At 44.7% G+C, this 25,989-nt stretch overlaps 1 protein-coding gene across 3 annotated transcripts in view; it reads left to right on the top strand.

The window, feature by feature from the left end:
* The window catches only part of KYAT1 (kynurenine aminotransferase 1), a 58,461-nt gene that overhangs the window by 25,624 nt on the left and 6,848 nt on the right, over window positions 1-25,989 (top strand). For 2 of the 3 annotated variants that reach the window (XM_068248509.1, XM_068248508.1), the window contains exons 3-13: window positions 1,556-1,614; window positions 3,393-3,540; window positions 6,213-6,362; window positions 9,389-9,475; window positions 10,983-11,111; window positions 15,409-15,529; window positions 16,441-16,517; window positions 16,611-16,700; window positions 18,805-18,991; window positions 21,659-21,735; window positions 24,901-24,987. In XM_068248509.1, the coding sequence (XP_068104610.1) occupies window positions 1,562-1,614; window positions 3,393-3,540; window positions 6,213-6,362; window positions 9,389-9,475; window positions 10,983-11,111; window positions 15,409-15,529; window positions 16,441-16,517; window positions 16,611-16,700; window positions 18,805-18,991; window positions 21,659-21,735; window positions 24,901-24,987 (1,206 nt within the window). In that variant the 5' untranslated portion in view covers window positions 1,556-1,561. Of the gene's footprint in view, window positions 1-1,313; window positions 1,615-3,392; window positions 3,541-6,212; window positions 6,363-9,388; window positions 9,476-10,982; window positions 11,112-15,408; window positions 15,530-16,440; window positions 16,518-16,610; window positions 16,701-18,804; window positions 18,992-21,658; window positions 21,736-24,900; window positions 24,988-25,989 lie in introns of those variants that run through there. The other variant, XM_068248507.1, reaches the window with a different exon arrangement.

The raw sequence follows: 25,989 nt of genomic DNA on the forward strand, positions 1-25,989 counted from the left end.
CAGTGTTCACACTATAAGATGCACTGACGTTTCCCCCATGTTTGGGAAAGAAAAAGTGCATCTTATAGTCCGAAGAATACTGTGACTGTGTAAGGCATCCACTGGTACAATTTGGTACATGTTCTTTTTGAAATCTGATTGAAATAGAGTTGAGCAATTTGTTAAAGTGACAATTTCTTCCTGATTGATTGGCAATCAACGAGAGTGTGATCATTTACCAGATTATGCTCTTTTTATTTCATGCATAAACACTTTCATTTGTAAGGACAACTGAAGCTCGAAGTATATGGAGGCTGCCATATGCATGTCCTTTTAAACAATACCAGTTGCCTGGCAGCCCTCTTGATCTATTTGGCTGCAGTAGTGTTTGAATAGCACCAGAAACAAGCATGCAGCTAATCTTGTCAGATCTGACAATGTTAGAAACTCCTTATCTGCTGCATGCTTGTTCAGGGGCTATGGCTAAAAGCATTAGAGGCAGAGGATCAGCAGGATAGCCAGGGAACTGGTATTAAAAGGAATAAATGATTATTTCAGAGCAAAAATTTTTTAAAGATTTGTAAGCGATTCAGAGGGCTGCATTGCTGTTCCCAACCACTATTCATTCTTCGAGTGCTGTTGAATTTCCTCCAGCATAGGTCTTCTCTATCATCCTCTCCCCTCCTCTCTCTCTAGAGCAGAACTCGCTGCTCATGCGGTAGCCAGACAACATGCCTGTACAGGACTCATTAGTGAACTCTCACCCAAAACAAGCTCTAAAGATCCTTTCAAGTGACTACATTTTAAAGGACAACTAAAGTGAGAGGCATATGCAGGCTGCCATATTTATTTCCTTTTAAGTAATACCAGTTGTCTGGCTGTCCTGATGATCCTCTGTCTCTAAGGGCTCGTTTCCACTAGAGCGAATCTGCATGCGCTCCATATACCAAGGGCAGATTTTGGAGTCGCACAGGAAGAAAGAGGCCACTTGTACAGTAAATCAAATTTTAGGCTATGATACAGTGTATTATAAAAGTTGTCCGTTAGATTTCATTCTAGCCACACAATGCTGTCCTATTGCTGTGACCGGAAAAACATGTTGAACGTTAGCGTCACAACTTCCACTGACTAACCCCTGCTTTACTTATGTGGAAATAATGGTTTGGGGTTTAGCAGTTCTGATGCCTGCTGTCGCTTAGTGTGAAGTTGTGTAATAAGTCACTGCTGTTTTTGTTATTAATTAACCCTGTTTCTCAAATCTTTGGTCCCTGGACTACAGCTCTGTGTTTCAAAACTCCGCATTTCTGTCTGTTGCTGTATGGTGCCCAATCGAGCGCTCAAAGTGGCACGCTCTGTTAAACAGATACTAAACCTGAAAGCTGCCAGGATGCACACGCATTCTTTAACGTTTATTAAGCACAAAGTCCAGTCACTGCTGTTGCAGCCTGTTTCTGTACGCAGAGGTTGGGGGGACCCACTGCTTCTCCCCACTACAGACTGCTGTAAATTACTGGCCCTAGTGAGAAGGATTGCCAGCTCCTACTTACCTCTCTGTCCTTCTTCTCCCCACCTACAGGATAGAATGGCTAAACGCATTGCGGCCCGGAGGCTGGAGGGGGTGGACGAGAACATTTGGTGAGTTGTCTGCGTTTTCCACAGACCTATCAGGGTGTGATAAGAAATGTAAAGTCAATGAGTACTTCTCGGCACACAGCCAAAATCTCCATGTCACTCGCGTACTTATGCTGTCCTCTTCTGGACAATATCCATAAAGAAAACCCTAATGCAAGTTCTGGCATGAGAAAAGCTTGCCGACTGATATGGTATTGAAGGTAGTCACATGACCAGCTAGGCAGCCACTGGAAACATTGAGGTGGGAATCTAGAGTTGCCAGCCTTATTATGGGGTTTTGTTGTTTTTCTTTTTAAATTAATAACGTAATGTATCCTTTTTTTTTTTTTTTTTTTTTTTTACCTGTCTTGCCTGTACAATTTTAGCCAGGTGGCAACGCTTTACCTGAAAAAGCAGAAGGTGCTTGCTAAGTCATTTCAGAAATGAACAGATTATTCAACTAGGCACTAGCTGCTGGTGTTTAACCATTTAGCAGCCAGTTTATTTAGAGGCTTGCAAGTGCTCCAGGCCAAAAAAAAATTTCAGCACTTTTTTTTTTATTTGTTACATATCTGTATTTCCTTGCTTCTAATTAGTGTGTATTAATGGCCACTTGACACCAGGGGACAGGGTGAGACAATAATAGAGGACTTCTGCTTTCAGTTTCTATATATTCTCATAGAAACACTGGTGCACATGACAGACGGGGGCCCCAGGCTCTGCCACAACCCAGGACCCCCAGACCCCCATGCGACACACCAAGAGGGGGAGTGCAGGTGAGCCCCAGTACTCCCACCACCAGGCGATTCACCCACACTGCCTGTCTAAATACTGAAATGAAAACACACGAGAAGCAAATGCTCACTCCCAGCCAGCAATCTGTCATTTTATTTGGTCCACAGACTGCCAGTCAGCCAATCACGTGAAATGGTATTCAGCCGTGTCTGCAGTACCAAATCTAGCAGGAATTGCATAAGTTCAGCAAAATTCAGGTGAGAGGGTTCAGTCAGACATATTCATAGACTGTCACCAGCTGGGGCACTACGTGCAGGTATACCCTCTCAACGCACCACACCCTAACCACCAGTTTCTATATTTTCTGCTGGAAAAGAGAGATCAAAGCATTCCAAGGATTTGCAGCACAACGAGTTCTGCGACTGAGGTCAAAAGCAGTACGCTTATCTTACACAAAATACGGTAACTCTATTGAAGCTGCTTATGGGTTTAATAAGATGCATGCACTGTGTATAATATGTAGACTGAGCAATAACAAATTATTATTCAAACTTAACAACAAATAGCTTTGCCTGTTTTAAAAGCGTTTACTATTACAGTAATGATTAAAACTTTAAGTATTTTGTTCACAATGGGGGTCTGATGTCAGAAAAAGGATTAAACTTGATTCTAATAGCTACACATGCATTAGCCAAGCAGGGGAAGTGAAGTATTGTCAGTACTGGAATTGGCTAGAACCATAATGGCTGCTACTTTGCTGTTATCTTGTATTTTACATTAATGATTGTTGTCTTTGAAAATGCACTAGCACATACATTTTGTACAGCACCCCCGACAAAGCCTCCATAGGAGCTGAAACATGTAGGGTTTCCCTTCACTGGTGTTTGTTTAATAACCTTGCTTCCTATTTTAACATGATGGAAACTGATACAGCCTCAGTACCCCTAACCTCCTGTTAAAAGGTGTTTTTTATATGTGCCCAGTGCTGTATAGGGCCACTTTCTTGTAAGTGCTTTATTTTATTTTTTTATACTTAACATTGCTCATCTGTTGCATTTTTCTTACAGGGTGGAGTTTGTCACTCTTGCTAGTCAGTATAAAACTGTGAACCTGGGACAAGGATTTCCAGACTTTCCTCCTCCACGTTTCATAAGAGAAGTCTTTGCAAAAACCATCACTGAGAGCACCTTGCTGAATCAGTACACTCGGGCGTTTGTAAGTATGACACCTCACTGTGCCACTCATGCGCGGGTCCATCTGTTCTACATGGCTTGCCTGTTGGTTGCTAGCCTAAGGTTAGTCAGCACAGGAAAGGCACACATAATAGACTAGTATCGTTCTAAACCAGGCATGTCCAAAGTTCGGACCAAGGGCCAAATGCGGCCCACCAAGCCTTTTGTGGTGGCCTCGAAACTCTCTACAGCTGTTAATTCCATGTGGTCCGTGGACCATAGCTGTGGTGCCACATGCAGAGACCGCCTTGTATCATCACCTGCAGGTTATCAGTCACTGCTGTAGCAGTAGCAGCCACTAATTAGCCTTTGCCACTGTACCAGCAGCAGTAACAGCCACTGATTAGCAGCCGCCACTATGCCAGCAGCAGTAACAGCCACTGATTTATTTATTTATTGTATTTATAAGCGCTGGACATTAGTCTAGGTTACAGACAATATTTAGGGATGACATACAGCAAAATGACAATACAGGAATACAAGAAAAATCCGATCATGCAGCACTGTGCCAGCAGCAGTAACAGCGACTGATTATCAGCAGCCACTGTGCCAGCAGCAGTAACAGTCCCTGATTAGCAGCAGCCACTGATTAGCAGCCGCCACTACACCGGCAGCAGTAACAACCACTGATTTAGCAGCTGCCACTGTGCCAGCAGCAGTAACAGCCACTGATTAGCTGCCGCCACTACACCGGCAGCAGTAACAGCCACTGATTAGCAACCGCCATTACACCGGAAGCAGTAAAAGCAACTGATTAGCAGACGCCACTACATCGGCAGCAGTAACAGCCACTGATTAGCAGCAGCCACTGTGCCAGCAGTAGTAACAGCCACTGATTAGCAGCCTCCACTACGTCGTATCTTCTAGTACTGCGGATGCGCAGGACACTTCCGGCGATGGGAGCATGATTGAGCATGCGCGCAGCCGGTCAGGACCACGTAGGCACAGTGGCCATCAACTGGCCAGTCGCTGGAAAACGAAACTTGGCCACTGCAAGCGACCAGAGGTTCATTGAGTGATGGTGCGGGCACAGGGCGGCTGCAGGGGGCTGTTCGTTTAAAGAGGAACTGCAGTCAAAATAACATAATTAATAAAATTGTTTATTTTTTACAATATTTATTTATAGATTTATCTAGTCAGTGTTTGCCCATTGTAAAATCTTTCCTCTCTGAAATTTATCACTAGTTGTGACCTCTTTAGTCCTGACAGGTGATCTGTACGGAATTTTCATGATTTAGAGCTCTATGCACAGAGGGAGATGCTGGTTGCTTGGCAGTTGGAAAAAGCCATTGTTTCCCACGATGCAACAAGGTTCACAGACAGCAAACGGTCAGGACCATAGTCATGACATCACACTGTGGGAGGGTTTTTTTTCACCTCAATATCAGCCATACAGTCCCCCTTGATGATCTATTCGAGAAAAGGTAAATATTTCTTGTAAGAAAGGGGGTATCAGCTATTGATGGGAATTAAGTTCAATCCTGGGTTAAAGTTCCTCTTTAACAGTGTAGCCAGTGCTTACTTGCATATTAATATGGTATATATATGTCCTTTTGCCTATTGAAGGAAAGTGTGAACTTCAAGTCCATGTGACTACAGAGGGAGTGCCTTGGGCCCACCAAAAAGCTCAAACCACTTCAGTGCGGTTTTAGTAACTTTTGCACTGTTTTCCAGAGCGATTTCTGGAGATTTTAAAGCGGTTTTAATTTAGTGCCAGTGATTTGCATAGTGATTGCGATTTCCTTTAGCACACGACTTTATGGGTACAGCAAGTGGTTTTAGGTATTTAAAGCGCAGCAAAAGTGCTTTGTAGAGCAATTGAAAAGCTTCAAAAATGCTGCAGGCACCGTGACGGCGATATCATGAAATCGCATTCGTTACTGTGAGATCACCTCCATTGACTTTTATTAACCTAGCACTTTTGGAATCCTCAACTATTGCAAAATGCTGCTGGAAGCAATCTAATGGGCGCCAGGCCAGAGAGTGAGCAGGCAGCTGAAGGAGTAGATGTGGGTGGATAAATTATTTAGCTGCTATTTACCTTCTTTACCCTGCTAAATCTGCAATGTTATTTACATTGTTATTTATAGCTATTTTCAAACCATTTTCCATTAAATGCATATAAAAAGCAGTGCCTAAACCAGGCCTATTCTGAATAATAGATTGGCATGCTAACATCCAAATCGCTGCACGACCTAAGCCCTGGATTCGTTGCAGCTGCTTTACACCTCCCACAACCTCAGATCAACAGGATCTAATAACTACTCCCAGAGCCCAACTCAAAACCTTTGGAGCCAGAACCTTTTGTCATGCTGCCCCTACAGTTTGGAACGCCTTGCCACACCTAATCAAGACATTTCCAGCCCTGGGGTCCTTTTAAATCTAAACTAAAAAAGCCATCTGTTTAGTCTGGCATTTACTGTATGTTCACATAACTTTTCCCTGTAACACATCACAAATCGCAACTATGTACCGATCGGAGGCATATCTATGTGAAATCCTCATGGGTATCTCTGGCTGCAGCAATGTAGGTAAAATGTGTTTTGGCTGATGAAGAAGAACATGAGTAAAATACAAACTTGAGACCTGTAGGTTTTTCTATAAGCGTAGAGAACACTATTTCTATTGTTCATTCCGTATGTTTCTGTGCTTCAGGGCCATCCTCCTCTGGTGAAGGTCCTCGCCCAGCTGTATGGCCAACTTCTCGGGAAGGAGCTGGACCCTCTCACTGATGTCCTGGTGCTGGTTGGGGCCTACGAAGCTCTGTCCTGTGCTTTCCAGGCACTGGTGGATGAAGGTGATGAGGTAACACATTGAGCTCAAGAGATGTTTCTAAGGACCAGATTTATCAAAGCATTACCGACCGTTTTTTTTTCTTCTTAAACAGTTCTAACAAGCAAGAGGGACAGTTCTGCATGATAATAAGAAATCCTACTGAATAGCAGTGGCGTTGCTAGGATCCTAAGAGATATGAGGCACTTTTTGGCACTCCAGCTGAAAAATGGGTGTGGCCATGCACAGCAATGTGGGTGTGGTCATGGGTGGAGCCAAATTTACACGTACTTAACAGCGGTCTAAGTAAGCCTGTCCAACAAAATGTTGGATGAAGCTTCCCTCTCCATTAAAAAAAAATGCAGCATATCACCTAAATAAGCAAGTGTCACTTCAAAACATAACTTGGCTTCTGTGCTGGCTGGTCTGGCTTTCTGCTGGGTGAGCCGGCCTACTGCCAGTCCCCCCATCCCCCATAGCATTCCCTGACCTTCTATTGGACGGGTGGAAGCATGGAAGGGGGTTCCATGCTCCCACAGGCCTCCCATTGAGGCACCACAACTCCCAGCATGCCCCATAGAAGAACCACAGCTCCCTGCATACCCCCCATTGCTGTGTGCTATGGTGTCATGCTGGGTGCTATGGTGTCTCTATGGGACACTCTGGGTGCTTTAATGCCATGCTGGGTTATGTGGTGCCCCTGCGGGGCATGCTGGGTACTGTGTGGTGCCATGCTGGGTGCTGTGGCGCCTCTACTCTGCCTGGGAGACATCCAGGGCACCCCAGAATAGATCTGGGGCACGTGCCACTGATCTTTGGGGCTAGCAACGCCCCTGCTGAATAGCGTCAGTTTAGCGTGAATTTCTAGAACTGCACTACAGTTAAGAAAAGTGCAAATGCATTGCTAAACTGCTGCAGCTTATTAGCACTTTCACACAGCTGCCTTGTGCAGCGTAGACTTGTGAAGTGCTCCTCCCCCTGCTGAATCCTGAGAAGCTGTTCTGTGCTTAACCCTTCCAGTGCTGGGCATTGATGCAATACAGCAGATGTATTGGTTACCTCAGCAACAGCATTTCCCCTCACACACTGCACTGTCTGAGAGACCTTCCTAATTCCTCCAATTCCGAACAGTTCAAGAAGGCAATTGCACTATTTAGTGATTTCTTGGATGCCTGAGACAGTTCTGCACGGATTTCTAAAAACCTACCAAAATATTTTGTCTCAGACACTCTTGATAAATGTCCCCCTAAATAACTAGACCAGGTTATTTACTTTCTAAAAGCTAGGTACAGGCTTTACACTGCTGTTTCCTGAAATTAAATGTTCTACTAAGTCACCTTACTTTTGCTTCCATAATTATTACCATTCTGCCCCTAGCACATGATGAATTTCCTCAGCCAACTGACCTAGAGTCTTAGGTATCCGGCACAAATGGGGATCGGCTAATGCCAAATAAGTGTACCTTCTGGTTGCTTGAGACTCAATTTTAAAAATAGGCCCAGCTAATACAGTACTATACCCCACCTCTATATACATACATGAACTCTGTATTAAATGTAAAAATACAGTGATTGAAAGTATATTAACCTTGAGGGAGCCATGGAACCCAGTCTTTAAGCACAGCAGAGCCCACAAAGAGCCTAAGAAGTTGGCCTTCATCACTGAGTACTGTTGCGATTTGTGCAGGTTGGTTGAGACTGCTGGTTAGTTAAGTTCCAGATAACTAGGACTCTCCTCTACTTACAAAACTGGGTTGCTAAATTGCCACCTCCAAGCAGACCTGTCGAAGAATCTTCTCTGATGTTGTTGGCCGCTCTCTAATCAAACAAAATCTACTGGATGTAGATCACAGAAGGAGACCCCTAACAAGGGTAAATAAAATTGAGATAGGTGGGAGAAGGCGCCCCAAAATAAAATATTTATTGAATTCTAAGAGGCAACGCGTTTCACAAGTCTTACCTGCTTCTTCGGGTCAAAATTAGCACACCTTCCTGTGTACTATTATGCTATGTGACAGTTAGACAGAGCTGTGGTTCATAGCACACAATAATGCAGGCAGCAGTGCAACAACACAGCTCACTGTAACGCAATGCAGTTTCACACTCTGGTGCTTTTCTCCAGGAGCTGTTGGCGCATCTGTCGCAAGGGCCCGCACATGCCGACGAACATCCGCCGCTACTCCGGTCACTGTAATTGACTTTAAGTCCTGGCAAAGCATCTTTGAAGCTCCTGTCGGTGCTCCCCATTGGTCTATTGTCTGGACCAATGAAAATCCTCATTGGCCCAGACCATAAATCAATGGGTAGCCCCATCGGTAGCTTCAAAGATGCTTTGCCAGGACGCCTTTACAATTACAGTGACAGGAGTTGCTAAAGGCGGCAGATGTTTGGCGGTGCGCGGGAGGGTTTGCCACTGCGGAAAGACTAAAAGACTGACGGGGTGCTCTTGGGCTCTAGTAAAAGACATCCCCAGATGCAGCAGCAATGATGTGCGTTAGCATGTTTAGACCTGCTCTTTGCTGGTCTAAGCTAACGCTCATGTCTGATGGTAAGCATCACTTCCCCGCAGCATGAAAAGTGCAATAGGATAGGGTGCAAAGAACTTGCTGGGCGATAGGATTGCCCTAGCGAGTTTAACACCCTACCTGCGGCTTTAGTGCAAATGAGTCAGGCATCGTTATTGTTGTCTGATTATCGGACTCCCCAGCCTAACACTGGCGAGTCTGACAATTGCACCAGGCCCATAGTGTGACTGGGCCCTACAGCTGCACAAAACTGGCCTTTACACTTTTCACCTTTTGTAAATCTCTGCTTATTCTTATTTCCAGTCCCTGTAATGTCTAGTTTGCAGTCTTTAGTTCTGTCAACTTTCATTATACTTACTGTACGCCTATGAACATGTAATGCTAGAAAATATTACTGGATCCTTAGCTATGAATGACATACAGTGTCGGTGTCTGTGTTTCCATTTATGTAACTGTCATTTAAAAAAAAAATAAGTATTTTTTTTTTTTTTTGTTGAATTTCATTATTTTTGTTGTTAATCTTTTTGTGTTCCAGGTGATTTTGATAGAACCATATTTTGACTGCTATGAGCCAATGACAAAGATGGCCGGTGGGAAGTGTGTCTGTATTCCCCTAAGACCTGTAAGTGTCATTTTATCATCATTGGCCACCACATCTTTTTCAGATGATTATTGCTACGTCTGTGGGTATCATCTGTTAGTGTTGCCGCATCTTCGCTTGTGGCTAAATAAGCCGATAGCTGTCTGTTATGGTTTCTTCGCTAATTAAGTGCTTCAGAAAATAGAACTGTATTCAACCCAAGTTAGGTCGAATAGCTCAGAGAAGCTCTTTTGCATAGATAACTAAAGTTTTTTTTGTTTTTTCTTACCTCTTTCTGTACTGGAAAACAACATGAAACTTTTTTCTTTGCTACTAATGTTCTATTTCTTAGCTGTACTACACATACACTTCATTATATCATACGTTTATTTTCATGTCAAGTTTGCTTTTACATTGCCATTCTTGTGACATTTTGGCTAGGTGATTTGCCATTCAGATTTATTCAGATTGAATGAGAATGTAGTCTGATTTTGGGGGGGATTCTTATTCAACAAACGTTTCCAAACATTGTCCCTGGTTATGGTTTTCTAATGCTTTGGATGCCATTTTTTTGTCTCTTCCCAGCCCAGAGATTCCTACCATTCTAGTGACTCAGACTTGTAAGCTATTTGTAAACAGAATCACAAAATACTTTGATTTCTATCTTTGGGATTCTGATCACATGACTCACACTGTTGCTGGTTGGCCCCCTCTCTTATGCAAGCAGAGGATTCTTTTGGGAGGAGTGTATGGCTGAAATGTCCCACATAATCCATTCACTGCCTTTCAAATATATTGCGGAAGTAATATGGCTAAGCTGTCACCCAGCTTCCCACTGGGATGTATAGATTTCAATTACAGCACCGCACGCTCCCACAGCTCTCCTGCCACTGCAGCCCACTCGCTCTGTTGTTGGTATGACAGAAGAGCTCTGTGAGCCGGTCAGTAGCTGATTTCATTGTGATTACTGGGTCAGGAGCCAATGAAATCAGCTCCTGACCGGCTCACGGAGCTCTTCTGTCATACCAACAGAGCGAGTGGGCTGCAGTGGTAGGAGAGCTGTGGGAGCGTGCGGTGCTGTAATTGAAATCTACGCCCTGGCAGAGATAACCGGTCCCATACAGGGCATAGATTTTAATTGCCAACGTCCAGAAGCTGTGACACAGCATTTACCTGGCAGTCCCGCTGGTCATTTTAGCATCAGTAGTATCTGAAGCACACACCTGAAACAAGCATGCAGCTAATCCAGTCAGAGTCAGTCAGAGCACCTGATCTGCATGCTTGTTCCGGTCTCTGGCTAAAGGATTAGAGACAGAAAATCAGCAGGGCTGCCCGGGAACTGGTATTGTTAAAAGTTCAGTTAATATGTCAACGTCCAAATCCTTTCCACGTCTGGTTCCCTTTAACTGGAGCCCTGCCAATGAGAAGTGTGCCAGAATATTAAATGAATGGGTTGCAGAGAGCCTCCCATGCAATTGATTAATCTAGTCCTGCTTTGTGTAAAGTTAATTTTTGATCTTGTACAACTTCTCCCGTTACTGATCCACAGAGGGTGACAGAGGCGGGGCAGCCACAGAGTTGTGGCGACTGGAGGTTGGACATCGCAGAGCTGGAAGCCAAGGTCACTAAACATACGAAGGCCCTTGTGTTAAACACTCCGAATAATCCACTTGGAAAAGTGAGTGAGTAGAGTCCTATTTATACACCTTTTCATTCACTTGCACAGGAAATGCCTTGCTGACTATTTGCAGACCTAAACGGTCATAAAATAATTACCTGGATGTAATGGTGATGCTCTGAGCATAATTCACCTAATTCAGAAAAAGTGTGCAGATCAGGTGTTTCTCAAATTTCCTGGACCGAAAACTACACTAAACAGCTCCTAGGACTGTGTAAGGGGCTAAAATGGACCAAAAAGCCTCCTTGCTAAAAATGCTATGCAAAACAGAAGTTTGACTTATTTAACCTCTTAAGGGCTTTAATAGGATCAGAGATGAAAAACGAACTATAACAAGTAACTTATCTATATATCTTATCTAAAGTTTAGATAGTTTACACAGCAAATCTAGCTGCAAACAGCTTCAAAAGTTTGAGGGCAGCCACGTTCTGTTTGTCACATTGCCACAGGCTAAAGGTCTGTACACACGCCGGACTGGAGGCAACGACGGGTCCGTCGTCACCTCCCGCTGGGTGGGCGTTCCAACAACAGTCCGGCGTGTGTACGCACTGTCGGCGGACTGATACGGCTGTTTCTGAGCGATCCGCCGGGCGTGTGTACGGGCCTTAAGGGCTGGAGATGCTATCAGCTTACCTGTGTGTAAATTCAATCCCCTCTCCTCCTCCCTCCTCCCCTCTGCCTCTCAAATTATTGGCTAGTAATCTCCTCCTGCCCAGACTGAGCTCCCATAAGCCCTTGCTACAGTGCCAAGGAGCTGTGGGCGAGGCTTGTTTAGTTTATAGGGAATTCGAGTATTAAAACAAAACAAAAAAACTATTTGGCTTTAGGAATGCCCTATAAACTACATGAAAGAACACAATTGTGCAATGAGTAAAAGTTTTTATCTCGGATCCACTTTAAACTCCCCTAAAGACCAGGCCATTTTTCACAAAAAGGGCCACTGCAGCTTTAAGACCTCGCTGCAGGGCCGCACAACTCGGTACACAAATGACCCCCCCCCCCCCCCCCCTTTCTACCCACCAACAGAGCTCTCGGTGGGGTCTGATCGCTCCCCAGATAATTTATTTTGTATATTTATTTTATTTAATAATATTTTTACCTATTTTTTAAATTTATTTTCTAATCCCCACTCCCTCCCTCCCACAGCTATCACTGCTGAATATTCAAATCATCTCTTTGTTGTCCCTGATAGTTAAATGCACCTCCAGACCCATTGGAATGCAGTGATGTGTCATTTTGTTAATTGTACAGAGCCACCACAAACCAACATGCATACAGCCTGTTTTGGACTGATTGATCCTCATCAGTGCATAGCATGGATTAATATACTAGCTCTATGGGGTCTTTCAAGTCCTGCCCCGTTCTCTTCATCTTATCTGCAATTCCTGTGATTCAGTTTACAGAAACTAGCAAAAGCAACAGTACTTCACAAGGGGGAGAGAGGAAAGAGAACTCTTTTATACAGGTGCTACGCAATACCTAGATAGCTCATGGTGATCCAGAAACTTTAGAAAGGTATAAAAGGGCTTAAAGAGAACCTGAGCCTGGGTAAAACACATAAAAAAAAACTACTACCTGATCAGGGGTGCCAGCCAGATCAGGTAGAACTCCTTAAAGAGAATCTGTAACTTTAAAACGTGCCCTTGGGGTGTACTTAAAGGGAACCAGAGGCCCCAGGAAAAAGATTCTATACATACCTGGGGCTTCCTCCAGCCCCATACGCACGGATCGCTCCCACGCCACCGTCCTTTGCTGCCTGGATCCACCTCTACCAAGTCCCGTCATGGACGCCAGTCGGCTGGCAGACGCGGCCAATTCTCCGCATCACAGGGCGCTCCCTCCATTCAGGTACGTGTGGCTGCTTACTGCGCAGCCGCATGCGTACTGGTATGGAGGGAGCCCCTGTGATGCGGACAATTGGCCGCGTCCGCCGGAAGTGACGGGACCCGGTACCGCCGATCCAGGAAGCGAAGGATGGCGGCGTGGGAGCGATCCAGGCTTATGGGGCTGGAAGAAGCCCCAGGTATGTATAAAAGCTTGTTCTCTTTTTTTTTTTTTTTTTTAGCACCGTTCCTATCTGGTTCCCTTTAACTCGGGAGAGGGAAGCCTCTGGATCCTATTGAGGCTTCCCCTGTGCTGCTCCATCCCACGGAAGTCTCGCTTGGCCACTCCGAACAGCAGCCATGTAAATATTTACCTTCCAGGTTCCAGCGCAGGTGCAGTAACGGCTCTCGACTTGGAATCAGGCGGAAATAGCCGATCCCAGTCGGGTCCACTCTATGGCGCAGTAGAGTGGACCCATCTGGAATCTGCTATTTCCGCCTGATCCCGAGCCGAGAGCCGCTACTGCACCTGCGCTGGAGTCGGGGAAGGTAAATATTGCAGGCGCTACTACTCCTGCACCACAGCCAGCAACAGCTTGACAAGTTGTCTGCTGTGGCTTACGAGGGGCACAGTGAGACCACAGTGGGACATAGGGAGAGGGAAGCTTCAGGATCTGATTGAGTTTTCCCTCTCTATTCTGCCGTGCCACGTTACTGAGCACGGCCCCCGGGAAGATTAGCGACAAGGCATTGTAGCTAATCAGAGCAGGGCCCCGCAGCTCCTCTTCCTTATTCATGGCCGCGCAATAGCTGATTGAGGCCGCATGCGCAGTGAGCCGGAGACACGGGCTCCGTGCTACTGTGCATGAGTGGGCGGCCTCCCGCAGCTACAGCACGACCATTAATAATTGACGGTGAATAAACTCCCTGATAGTCGTCGACAAGCCTGTGTCATCGCCAGGTGCAGGGAGTGCAGCGCTGGGCAAGGGGGTCTAAGAGTGGTGTAGAGGGAGTCACAAGCATGGCATGTAGATGGGAACATGCCTCTGTGTCCCATTGCCCCCCCCCCGAATCGCCTTGGATACACTTTAAAGCAGGAAGATTAGCCAAACTATGCCAGGGAAAAAACCACACATATAAGTAGATAAATACTTGATCTACTTACATAACACATGTATTGTACTGTCCACGTTTTGATTTCCGTGAATGTTGTATAGTAAATAAAGAGAATTCTGTTCCTGGTGGGGCCATGTTTTTTGCCCACAGTTTGAGGCTAAATACTGATGTCATTTCTTCCCTTAACTTTTTTTTTCCTTTTCTCTTCCAATCGCTTAGTCACCTCAGCCTTTTTTGTAAACACAAGTGAGCAGAGGAACATGTTTCAGCTAGGCAGGGAAATAAAGGGAAGAGGAGGAATATATTATAGATAAAAAGAACTCCCAGCATGCAACTGAATGGCAATGGCTATTAAAGGGCCAGTGCTCCTATGGTATGTGATAAGTCCAAACCCCCACTGCAGAAAAAGTTTTGAATGCAGGATTAGCATCTTTACCACTTAATACACTCAGACCAGTTGCTGTTGAAATTTGATTTTTATGGTGACAATCCCGCTTTAAAGAGACCAAAAAGCACTCTTACTAGAGGTACCCATTAACGGTACAATTTTTTCACTAAATGTGATATTTCGATTCGATTTGAATGATCGTAAGTAATCTGAAGGCAATTATTGATTGTTCACATTTACTGAACGATTCTTTCTTCAAATTTGATCATAAATTCCAACTTTCGGATTGATGTGATCCTATTTAGCGTTCGACCAAAGAATCGTTCATCATAGATTGCCTTCATAAACAGCAAATTTTCTATACAATGTGATCGAAAGAAATTGCAGCGAAAGATCGCATTTGGTGAAAAAATTGTACCATTAATGCGTGCTTTAAGAAAGCTATGCTAAATATAAATTTGCCACAGGCATTTTCTGAGGCCTCTTGCACACTGTAAGCGATTCCGATTCAGATTCCGCTTTTAATCAGTTTTTACATCTGATTCAGATTCCGATTTGCAGTGTGCAGGGAGCAAACTGCAAATCGGAATCTGAATCGGATGTAAAAACTGATTAAAAAGCGGAATCTGAATCGGAATCACTTGCGGTGTGCAAGAGGCCTGAGATCTTGTGATGGGGGAGGGGGGGTGTATGGGGGCAAAATAGCATTTTGTTCTGTTTTTCATCTGTACACTTTGCTTCACGCAGTGGGGTAGGAAACAGAAGTAGAAAAATTTCATAAACGCTTCACCTAAAAACCTTGCTCAGAATTTCTCATTAAAAACATTCCTCATTAAAACTCATTAAAAAAACATTTTGGCATTCCTGTTTGCAAGAATGATGGCTGGGTCTGGGGTGATTGTACGAGTTCAGCTAGGAATGAGCATTCAGTATCTGGCCGCCGAACTCACTGCACGTTTGCTTTGTATAGGTGTTCAGTAAGGAGGAATTGGAGGATATAGCCAACATCTGTGTGAAATACGATATAATCTGCATCTCCGATGAAGTCTACGAATGGCTGGTCTATGATGGGAGGCAACACGTCCGGATTGGTGAGCTCAGCACTTGCTATGGGCCTTCTTTCCTGTGGGAGGATCTTATGAATTTCATGATTTCGTGGCCACAGAGGAGTGCTGGGTGTATGTGTCAGGAGTGAGTGGGCAAAATTAATCAAAAAGAGGGAAGCCATGAGGCAGTATTACAGCAAGATCGTGCGTCTACAGGCTGCCGGTAGTAAGGGCTCCTTCACAGTAAAAATCGCCAAATGTTATCGCAATTTGTTTTCTAATGCAAGTGATCTCACAGCGACTCTGCAGTGGTTTTGAGTCACTAGAGTAAAAACTATCATAGGGTTACTTAGTCAAAGCACTTATTGATTTGCAGCCGATCAGCAGATCGGTGAAAAGGCGACTGCAGTGTGAAATGTGTGGATGTGATATGTGATACTCCTGATGCCTAACCCTAAAACCCCCTTTCTGACGTCTAACCCTAAGACCCCCCTTCCTGGCATCTAACCCTAAGACCCCCCCCCCTTCCCGGCGTCTAACCCTAAGACCCCCCCCCCCTCCCTTCCCGGCGTCTAACCCTAAGACCCCCCTCCCTTCCTTACGTCTAACCCTAAGACCCCCATTTCTGATGCCTAACCCTAAAACCTCCTTTCTTCATCACGAATGGCATAAATACAAAAATTACACATTTCGCAATACGTTTCAAAACTATAATTTACAAAATAATTCTTAAAATGAATGGCAAAACGATAAGTTTCAAAACGATAATTCTCAAAATGAGAAAAAAAATTTTGGACAGGCCCGGCACCCACTATTTATCGGGTTCCCAATTTTCTGCTTTTGGCGCCCAAAAGCCGCAATTTCTTTGCATTAGTGCCCGTGGGGGTGCCCAAATTTCCTGCTTCCTTTCCCAATAAACACATTTTCTGTGTTTTCTGTGTTGTCCTTATACTTAGCTACCCTGCCTGGCATGTGGGATCGTACCATCACTATCGGAAGTGCGGGGAAGACATTCAGTGCCACAGGATGGAAGGTGACATTATTAGGTGTAAGGGGGGGGGGGGGGGGGTGCTGCCAATGATCTGCTTGTTACCTACCTTGGTAAATATGGCATTCTCTGTTACAGGTTGGCTGGGCATTGGGGCCTGATCATCTCCTCAAACACCTCAGAACTGTCCATCAGAATTCTGTATATCACTGTGCAACTGGAGCCCAGGTAAGACAGCCTGACAGAGACTCATTGGGACTGAAAATAGGTAGAGAAAACGTAATGTGATCTCATAGCTAAAGCAGTAGGTGAAAGCTGGTCTACAGACACCAATACTTATCAAATGTGGCCATTATCCATATTCTATAGCATGCTAATACCTGCACCTCATGCTAAGCTGTAAACTTATGCCAGGTACACACATTGCGGTTTCCTATCAGATTGATGGGTCGCACTGATTATTTCTGACTTGTCCGATTTAGCTACAGATCAACAACTGGATAGATTTTGTAAAGTAATCATCTGAAAATCAATCTCGTTATTGATCAGGAGCAGTTTGGCCAGGTACACATGAATCAACTTCCCATCAGATTACTAGTCGATCTTCTGGGGAATTGCATTGTGTGTACCTAGCATAAGACACTGCTTGTCCTCCAGGAGGCAGTAGCCAAGGGTTGCATGTAGTTTTAGGAGTTCTCTGTGACTAGGGCCTTGCCTGTCCTCCAGGGGGTGGTAGTGCAGAGTAGTTTTCTGTAACACTTTGCTTTTCCTCCAGGAGACAGTAGTGCAGGGTTATGTGTAGTTTTATGAGTTCTTTGGGACTAACACTTTGCTTGTCCTCCAGGAGGCAGCAGGGCAGAGTTGCATGTAGTGTTATGAGTTCCCTGTGACTAATGCCTTGCTTGTCCTCCAGGAGGCAGTAGCACACGGTTACATGTAGTTTTATGAGTTCCCTGTGATGTAACACCTTGCTTGTTTTCCAGGAGGCAGTAGCACAGGGTTACATGGAGCTTTATGAGGTTTCTGTGACTAATGCCATGATTGTCCACCAGGAGGCAGTAGCACACGGTTACATGTAGATTTATGAGTTCCCTGTGACTAATGAAGGGTTACATGTAGATTTATGAGTTCTCTGTGATGTAATGCCTTGCTTTTCCTCCAGGAGGCAGTAGCGCAGAGTTATGTGTAGCGTTATGAATAGGGATATATGCAAATATATGCAGCTTGAAAATGGACCAATTAATTTAAACCTGGGTTTAAATTCATTGGTCTGTTTCCAAACTGTATACATTTGCATAAAAATGTGCATAATATCGGAAAAATTTGCATCTCATTGATCATCCCTAGTTATGAGTTCCCTGTGACTGATACCTTGCTTGTCCTCCAGGAGGCAGTAGTGCAGGGTTACATGTAGTTCTATGAGTTTTCTTGGACTAAAGGTGGCCATCGATCAGGCAACTTGGTGGCCGATTGACCATCCAATTCGATTATTATAATCGAATTGGATGAAAATCGGTGCCGCCAGGTGCATGCCTGACTGACAAAGCGACCAATTTCGGGACAGAAATTGGTCGCATGGTCGATCGTGCACACCGCAAGATGTCGGCCCGAAGCTGGTCGGGTGCGGCTTGCAATTTCCCAACGACCGACAGAACCATCCGCCACCTCGCCGCTGTGCCCCCCTAATGTCGTCGTCGCCCCCCCCCCTCCCCCCCCCCCCGGTGCCCATGTAAAGTATACATTACCTGTCTGTGGCCTCTGCTTGTCCCCCTCTGTTCCAGGCGCATTACCTCTTCTGCATACACGCACACCCCACGTGGTTTCCTGGTAAGAGTGCATGTGATGCCACAAGCGCCCCCTTACTAGGAGACCACATGGGGTGTGCGTGTATGCGGAAGAGGAATGCAGGAAGCCTGCGGGGGACAAGCGGAGGCCGCAGAGAGGTAATGTATACATTTACTGGTACGGGAGACATTACAATAGGTGGGCACGGCAGCGAGGGCCGATTCCGGATCGAGTTCAGCATGAAATTGATTGGGAATCGGCCTGTGGTGTATGGGCAGCTGACAGATCTCTCTCTCTTATCCGAGTCGATAAGAGACAGATTTGTCTCTTGGTCAAATCTGCCCATCATCACTAGATGTATGGCTACCTTTAGGGTTCTCTGTGATGTAATGCCTTGCTTGCCCACCAGGAGGCAGTAGTGCAGGGTTACATGGAGCTTTATGAGTTCCCTGTGACTAATGCCGTGCTTTTCCACCAGGAGGCAGTAGTGCAGGGTTACATTTAGTTTTAGGAGTTCCCTGTGACTGACACCTTGCTTGTCCACCAGGAGGCAGTAGCGCAGGGTCTTCAGAAGGAGCTGGAAAGGCTGGAGCAGCCAGATTGTTACTTCGTAGAGCTACGGAATGAGCTGGAGAGGAAGCGTGATCACCTTTACCGCTGCCTTACAGAGGTGGGGATGAATCCTGTAATTTCCCAAGGCTCTTACTTTATGATCGCTGACATCTCGCATTTCAGTAAGTCTGCTTGTGCAGTGCAGTACTTTATATAATGGCATGGTAGATGATGTGGGGCAGTAGGTCTTCTGTTTCCAAAGTTTTATGCACATCTGTTTCTCACTTTAATTTGCTAAACTGATATTTTTATTTTTTGTTCTCAAACTGTTTTTTTTTTTTTTTTTATAATAAAATGATGTCCCATTATGTGCATTATACAATTATGGATGACCTTGGGCCTTAAAGAGGAACTGTTGCTAGAATCTTAAAATGTAAAACATACACAAAAGAAGTACGTTTCTTCCAGAGTAAAATAAGCCATAAATTCCTTTTCTCCTATGTTGCTGTCACTTCTAGTAGGTAATAGAAATCTGACATTACCGACAGGTTTTGGGTTAGTCCATCTCTTCATGGGGGATTCTCAGCAAGGCTTTTATTCTTTATAAAGGCTTTCCCTGAAAAAGATTTATACAATGATGCTGACCAGCCTCCCTGCTCGCTGCACACTTTTTGGGCAGTTGGACGCAGCAACTGCCATTCACTAAGTGCTTTTAAAAATAAAGTAAACCCTAAGGACCCCCCATGAGAAGATGGGCTAGTCCAAAATCTGTCGGTAATGTCAGATTTCTTACTGTAAGTGACAGCAACATAGGAGAAAAGTAATTTATGGCTCATTTTACTCTGGAAGAAACATGCTTCTTATTTGTATATTTACATGTATTACTTTAAAGGTGAGGGCATCTGGCTACCTGTATTGAAAGGGGGGCTACCTATATTGAAGGTAACCTAAAATGGGGGAAAAAAGCAGTGTAACTTACCTGGGGTGCCTTTCAGCCCCCTGCAGTCATCCTGTGCCCTCAAGGTGCTTTCACGATCCTCCAGTCACCCACAGCGCCCCTTTGCCAGCTGTGCTCCCGTGGACGGAAGCATCCTGTTCATAAAAGTGTACATCTGAGTGTATAGTATAACACTACAAACGTTCATACTTACCTGGGGCTTCCACGTCATCCTCCTGTGCTCGTCCATCCCTCCCCTGTCTGCTGCAGTTAAAGCCGCGGTTGGGCTTAGTTGCGCTCCACTACGCGTGTGCGGGTCAGATGCTTGCGACCATAGCCGCGCATGCATTGTAGTCCCAAACCACCAAACTGGATACTGAAGGAATGGACGTGACAAGGAGGACACAATGGTGCCCGCAGCCTACCAAGGGCTGGAGGAGTCCCCAGGTAGGTATAAATGCTTGCAGTTAGAAAGTCTCAGTTTTCCTTTAAAAAGACATGCTATATGGGGGGGCTATAGACTGATTATTGTCCAGGCTGCTGTCTGCCTGGGGAACGTCTAGTCTCTATTGTGTTTGTCCTCTCCAGTTTTATTAAAGACTCTGTTGCCTGTATTAGCTGCTGAAAAGGGGGTGTGGTCTGCACAGAGGGGTGGAGTTTAGGGCGCCAGAACTTCTGTGCCTATAGGCTCCTGAGCTGTAAATCCAGCTCTGGCAGTAGCAGTGTTAGGGAGACTTGTTCAAAGTCTCCTACTGAATAGGTGCTGGCTTACTGAACAGGAAGAGCCGAGATTTGAACCCTGATCACCTGCGTCAGTGGCAGAGCCCTTAACCATTACACTATCCAGCCATTAAATCGGACACAAACTCTTGGACTGCACACGTATTTTTTCCACATAAAGTTGCTGAAGAAATTAACTTCTCTGCGTTTGTTTAGGGAGATCAAAGTATGTAATTGGGTTTTATCAGAACTTGTGAATAGACTGCAGGAGCTCTGGCTAGGCAGCTCTCCATATAGTAAACTCTGAGGCTTAAGGGTAGCCATACACTGGTCGATTTGCCATCAGATTCGACCAATAGATAGATCCCTATCTGATCAGAGAGGGATCGTATGGCTGCCTTTACTGCAAACAGATTGTGAACCGAATTCAGCCTGAAACCGTTCACAATCTGTGGTGGTGGTGCTGCCGCCGCTCCCCCCGCCCAGCATACATTGCCTGCTCCGCCGGCGCGACTCCCCCGTCCTCTGCTGTCTTCTTCTCCGCTCTGGTTTGGTCTCCGGGTCCGGCAGGCTTCACTTCTTCCTGTCTGGGGGAAGTTTAAACAGTAGAGCGCCCTCTAAGGACGCGCTCCCTACCTGCGGGCAATCGACGATAATTTCCCGCACGGAGCAATCGACGGGATGAAATAGATCGAAATTTAGCATTATCGATTTGACAGCAGATTTCGATCCCAGTGATCAAATTTGCTGTCGATCGGCGGGGAATCGGCCTAGTGTATGGCCAGCTTAACTCTTTCAGTGCTCCCTGCATATGTAAAACCAAGTCAAATGTCAGGATTTTATTTTAGGATTTTCATAAATTGTAATGATTTTTTTTTTTTTTTATCAAAGGTTATCATGCTGTGGCTAATCTTTTAGAGCATAGAGGAAGTTCTGAGTTTAGTTGCACTTTAAGATCCATGCAAGGAAAATTGGAGCAATAGTGGAGCAGAAACCAAGGAGAGCCAATGAGGCATCACCTATTACATGAAACAAGGATTCTGATTGGCTGCTCTGCTCAGCTGCTCCACTCTTGCTCCAGTTTTCATTGCACTGATGTGGACTGGCAGAGAGAAAGCCCGATCTAATAGACAGCAGTAATGAGTCAAAGTTGTTGTTGTTCTGATGAGGTTTTCTCTTTTGTATGATTCAGAGGCTGACGTCCCACCTCCAGCAGACAGCAATGTTCCTTACGATAACCACTTTGTGAAGTGGATGATGAAAAACAAGGTAGGAATATTTTACTGAGATTACACATATATTTAATGCTGACTGTAAACTAGCAGCATGGAGTGAGCAGGCAGCATAGGCCTAGGTCCACAGCAGCAGGATCACATGAAGGGTTAACACACCATCCTGCCTAAAAGTCAAATACTAGTTGTGTTTTAAAAGACAACTGAAGCAAGAGAGATATGGAAGCTACCATGTTTATTTCCTTTTAAGCTATACCAGTTGCCTGGCTGTCCTGATCATCTGTCTCTAATGCTGGGTACACACGTTAAGATTTCCCGCTCGATTCGTGGTTCGATTCGATTATTTCAAACATGCTCGATCGGATTTCGATCGTTCCTGCCGTCGATTTTGCATACTTAACATTAAAAAAAACGATCGAAATCCAATCGAGCATGTTTGAAATATTCAAATCGATCCATTCGATCCCGCGAATCGAGCGGGAAATCTCAACGTGTGTACCCAGCATAATACTTTCAGCCATAGCCCCTGAATAAGCATGCAGCAGATCAGGTGTTGTTGACATTGTCAGATCTGAAAAGATTAGCTGCATGCTTGCTTGTGCCGTGATTCAGACATTACTGCGACCAAATAGATCAGCAGGGCTGCCAGGCAACTGATATTGTTTAAAAGGAAATGAATATTGCAGCCTCCATATCCCTCTCACTTCAGTTGCCCTTTAAAAGGAAACCCGTGGAGGCACTAAACAAAAAAAACCAAACAAACCTAGAACCGGAGGCTTCCACCATTCTATTCATTATGTTCTCCTGGTCCCCTCTGTGCTGTTTCTGCCACTCCCTGCTGGAATCCTGGCTTGTAATTGCCAGTTTTAGGCAGTGTTTACAAACAAAAGACATGGCATGTGATAGGCTGAGAGGAGCTCAGTCTGTGACTCACACAGAGCCTGCAGGGGCCGTGGAGAGGGTGTGTATAGCTTCTATCCGATTACAAACAGAGCTGCACATTCCTGCCTGAGTCTGACAAAGCCGTCAGAGGAGAGAAGATTAGATTATATAACAGAGATAATACAGCCACTGTGCAACTAGGAAATTCTGCAGTTAGACACACCACATTAGAACAGGTATAGAAACTTATAGGATAGAACAAATAAGGCTGAAAATGTTGTTACAGTCTCTTTAAGGAGGCGCTATGGTGAAAAATTGTAAAATGTTAAATATGTGCAAACAAACCAATAAGGAGTATGTTTTTTCCAGATTAAAATGAGCCATAAATTACTTTTCTCCTATGTTGCTGTCACTTACAGTAGGAAGTAGAAATCTGACAGAAGCTACAGGTTTTGGACTAGTCCATCTCTTCATTGGGGGATTCCCAGGGATTTATTTATTTTCAAAAGAACTTAGTGAATGGCAGTTGTTCTGTCCAACTGCCAAAAAACTGTGTAGCGAGCAGGGAAGCTGGGCAGCATCATTGTTTAAATCCTTTTTAGGGAATATCTTTATAAAGAATAAAAGCCTTGCTGAGAATCCCCTATGGAGAGATGGACTAGTCCAAAACCTGTCGCTTCTGTAAGATTTCTACTACCTACCTGCAGTTCAATTTGCCATTGTTTTGCAATGTCAAATTGAATTGAATCGAATCGAATCCTGATCGGACATGCCGGATTTAATCAGATCATAAATAGAATCGTAATCGAATCGTACAAAGAATCATATCGTGTCGATTGGGCTTTAGTGACAGCAACATAGGAGAAAAGTAATTTATGGCTCATTTTACTCTGGAAAAAAACATACTTCTTATTTGTCTATGTTTGCACATATTTTAAATTTTACAATTTTTCGCCATAGTGCTTCTTTATCTGTCCCTGAGAGGGGCTCACAATCCAATCCCTTCCATAGTCATATGTCTATGTGTGTATCGTGTAGTGTATGTATCGTAGTCCAGGGACAATTTAGGAGAAAGCCAATCAATCTCTCTGTATGTTTTTTGTATGTGGGAGGAAACCAGAGTGCCCAGAGGAAACCCACACAGACACGGGCATAACATACAAACTCCATGCAGATAGTCCCCTGGGATTCAAACCGCGGACCCAGCACTGCAAGGCTAACCACTACTCCACCGTGCTGCCCTTATATGTGTTAAATGCTTAAAGAAACTCCGTAACAAAAATTGCATCCTGTTTTTTATCATCCTACAAGTTCCAAAAGCTATTCTGATGTGTTCTGGCTTACTGCAGCACTTTATACTATCACTGTCTCTGTAATAAATCAATGTATCTTTCCCCTGTCAGACTTGTCGGCCTGTGTCTGGAAGGCTGCCAAGTTCTTCAGTGTTGTGGTTCTGCTATGAACTCACCCTTCCTGGACCCTCTCTGCACCTTGCCTGTGTATTATTTAGATTAGAGCAGCTTCTCTCTTATCTTTTACAAGCTGGATAAATCATCCTCTGAGCTGGCTGGGCTTTCACATACTGAGGAAATTCAGACAAGGGCAAAGCTGTTTGCAGGAAGAAAGGAGCAGCCTGAAACTTCAGTGCATGAGAACTGCAGGAGAAAGAAACACACAAATGATCTCTTGAGATTAAAAAGGAAGGCTGTATACAGCCTGCTTGTGTATGGATGTATTTTCTATATGTGGACATACTGTACATCAACCTACTTCCTGTTTTGGTGGCCATTTTGTTTGTTTATAAACAAACTTTTTAAAACTGTTTTTAACCACTTTTAATGCGGTGGGGAGCGGCGAAATTGTGACAGAGGGTAATAGGAGATGTCCGCTAACGCACTGGTATGTTTACTTTTGTGCGATTTTAACAATACAGATTCTCTTTAACAGCCAATATCCAAATCTGATGAGGAGGTTATTGATCCAAGTGTTTAGTAAAAACTCTCCGTCTCCACCTTCCTCCATCCCTAATGGTGTTCTTATTGCCAGAATTATGGGTTGGTACCGTGCTACTCATAAATTAATCCGTATTCAACTAGCAGAAGAGGTATCCTTATCAGAACTTAGAGAGAAAAGTGGAAAGTTTCATAAAGCAAAAATATTAGTTTAGTAAAAAGGAAATATGAAATATAAAAAGGAAGCAGATGAAATGAAAAGCAATGGCAGCATCTGTATTAGTGCATATTTAACATCTCTTTATCATTATAACCCTTAATAATCAAATCATTATATTAAAAATCTATCTTTTTTTCCCCCTTTGCAGCAACTAGCAGCGATCCCTGTGTCGGCCTTTTACAGCCACCCGCACAAGAAGCTGTTTGACAACTATATCAGGTTTTGTTTTGTGAAGGTGAGTGCCAGAGAGATGCTAAGAATGGCAACAATTTCCACTGCGCTACTCCTATACAAACAATATCCTTATGTCATTTTTACAATTCAAAGCAATACAGTAGAGTTCTGGTTAACCGGATCTCAGGCCATCCGGCAGTCTTAACTAACCAGCATTCCAATGGGGGCGTTCCTAACTAAGATTGCACAGTGGTCTGCAGCAAAAGATACTTACAAATCCTCCTAGCACCGTCCTTTTTACTACTTGCGGCATCCTCTTTTGGCTCACCAGCACGTCACCTGACCCGCAACTGGTCACATGACGCATTGGGGCCATGCAAGAAGGACACAGCTGGGAGCTGCAGAAACTGAAAAGGGTGGCACCCGGTGGATTCGTAACTTCGTGAGAAGTTTTTGCTGCACCCTGCAGTGCAGTGAATCTGTTGGGGCGAAGTTAGTTATTTTGTAACACCGGTTGCTTGACTTCTCAAGCAACCGGCAAGCACATATATCTGGCATTAGGCAATTCCCACCTGTGCCGGATAAATGAGACTTTACTGTACAAATAAAACTATTGTTCAAAAGATCACGCTCACGCTTTTTCAAACAAATTTAATTGTTCATCCACAGCGCTTCCCAGTCTTAAAGGATACCTGAGATGAACGACATGTCAGGTTTTAAACTTACCTGGGGCTTGTTCCAGCCTCTTGGTTCCTTGCTGTGTCCCTGGGCTGCTTCTGTTCCCCGCAGGATGGCCCGCTACTCTGCTTCGTCACCGTCGGTCTCCCGTGGTCAGGAGTGTTCTGCTCTTGTTCAATAACTACGGCGCAGAACGCTCCCGACAGGGGCACACGCGCAATCATGATGAAGCGCAACTTGTGCAGAGTACCAGGACGTATTGCGTGGACAGGAGAAGCCCAGGGACATGGCAAGGGACCAAGCGGCCTCAAGGAGGCTGGAAGAAGCCCCTAGTATGTATAAAACCTGACAGGTCTTCCTCTCACTATCACTTTAAAATCCATTT

Source organism: Hyperolius riggenbachi, chromosome 8 (genome assembly GCF_040937935.1).
Source record: "Hyperolius riggenbachi isolate aHypRig1 chromosome 8, aHypRig1.pri, whole genome shotgun sequence".
NCBI lineage: Eukaryota > Metazoa > Chordata > Amphibia > Anura > Hyperoliidae > Hyperolius > Hyperolius riggenbachi.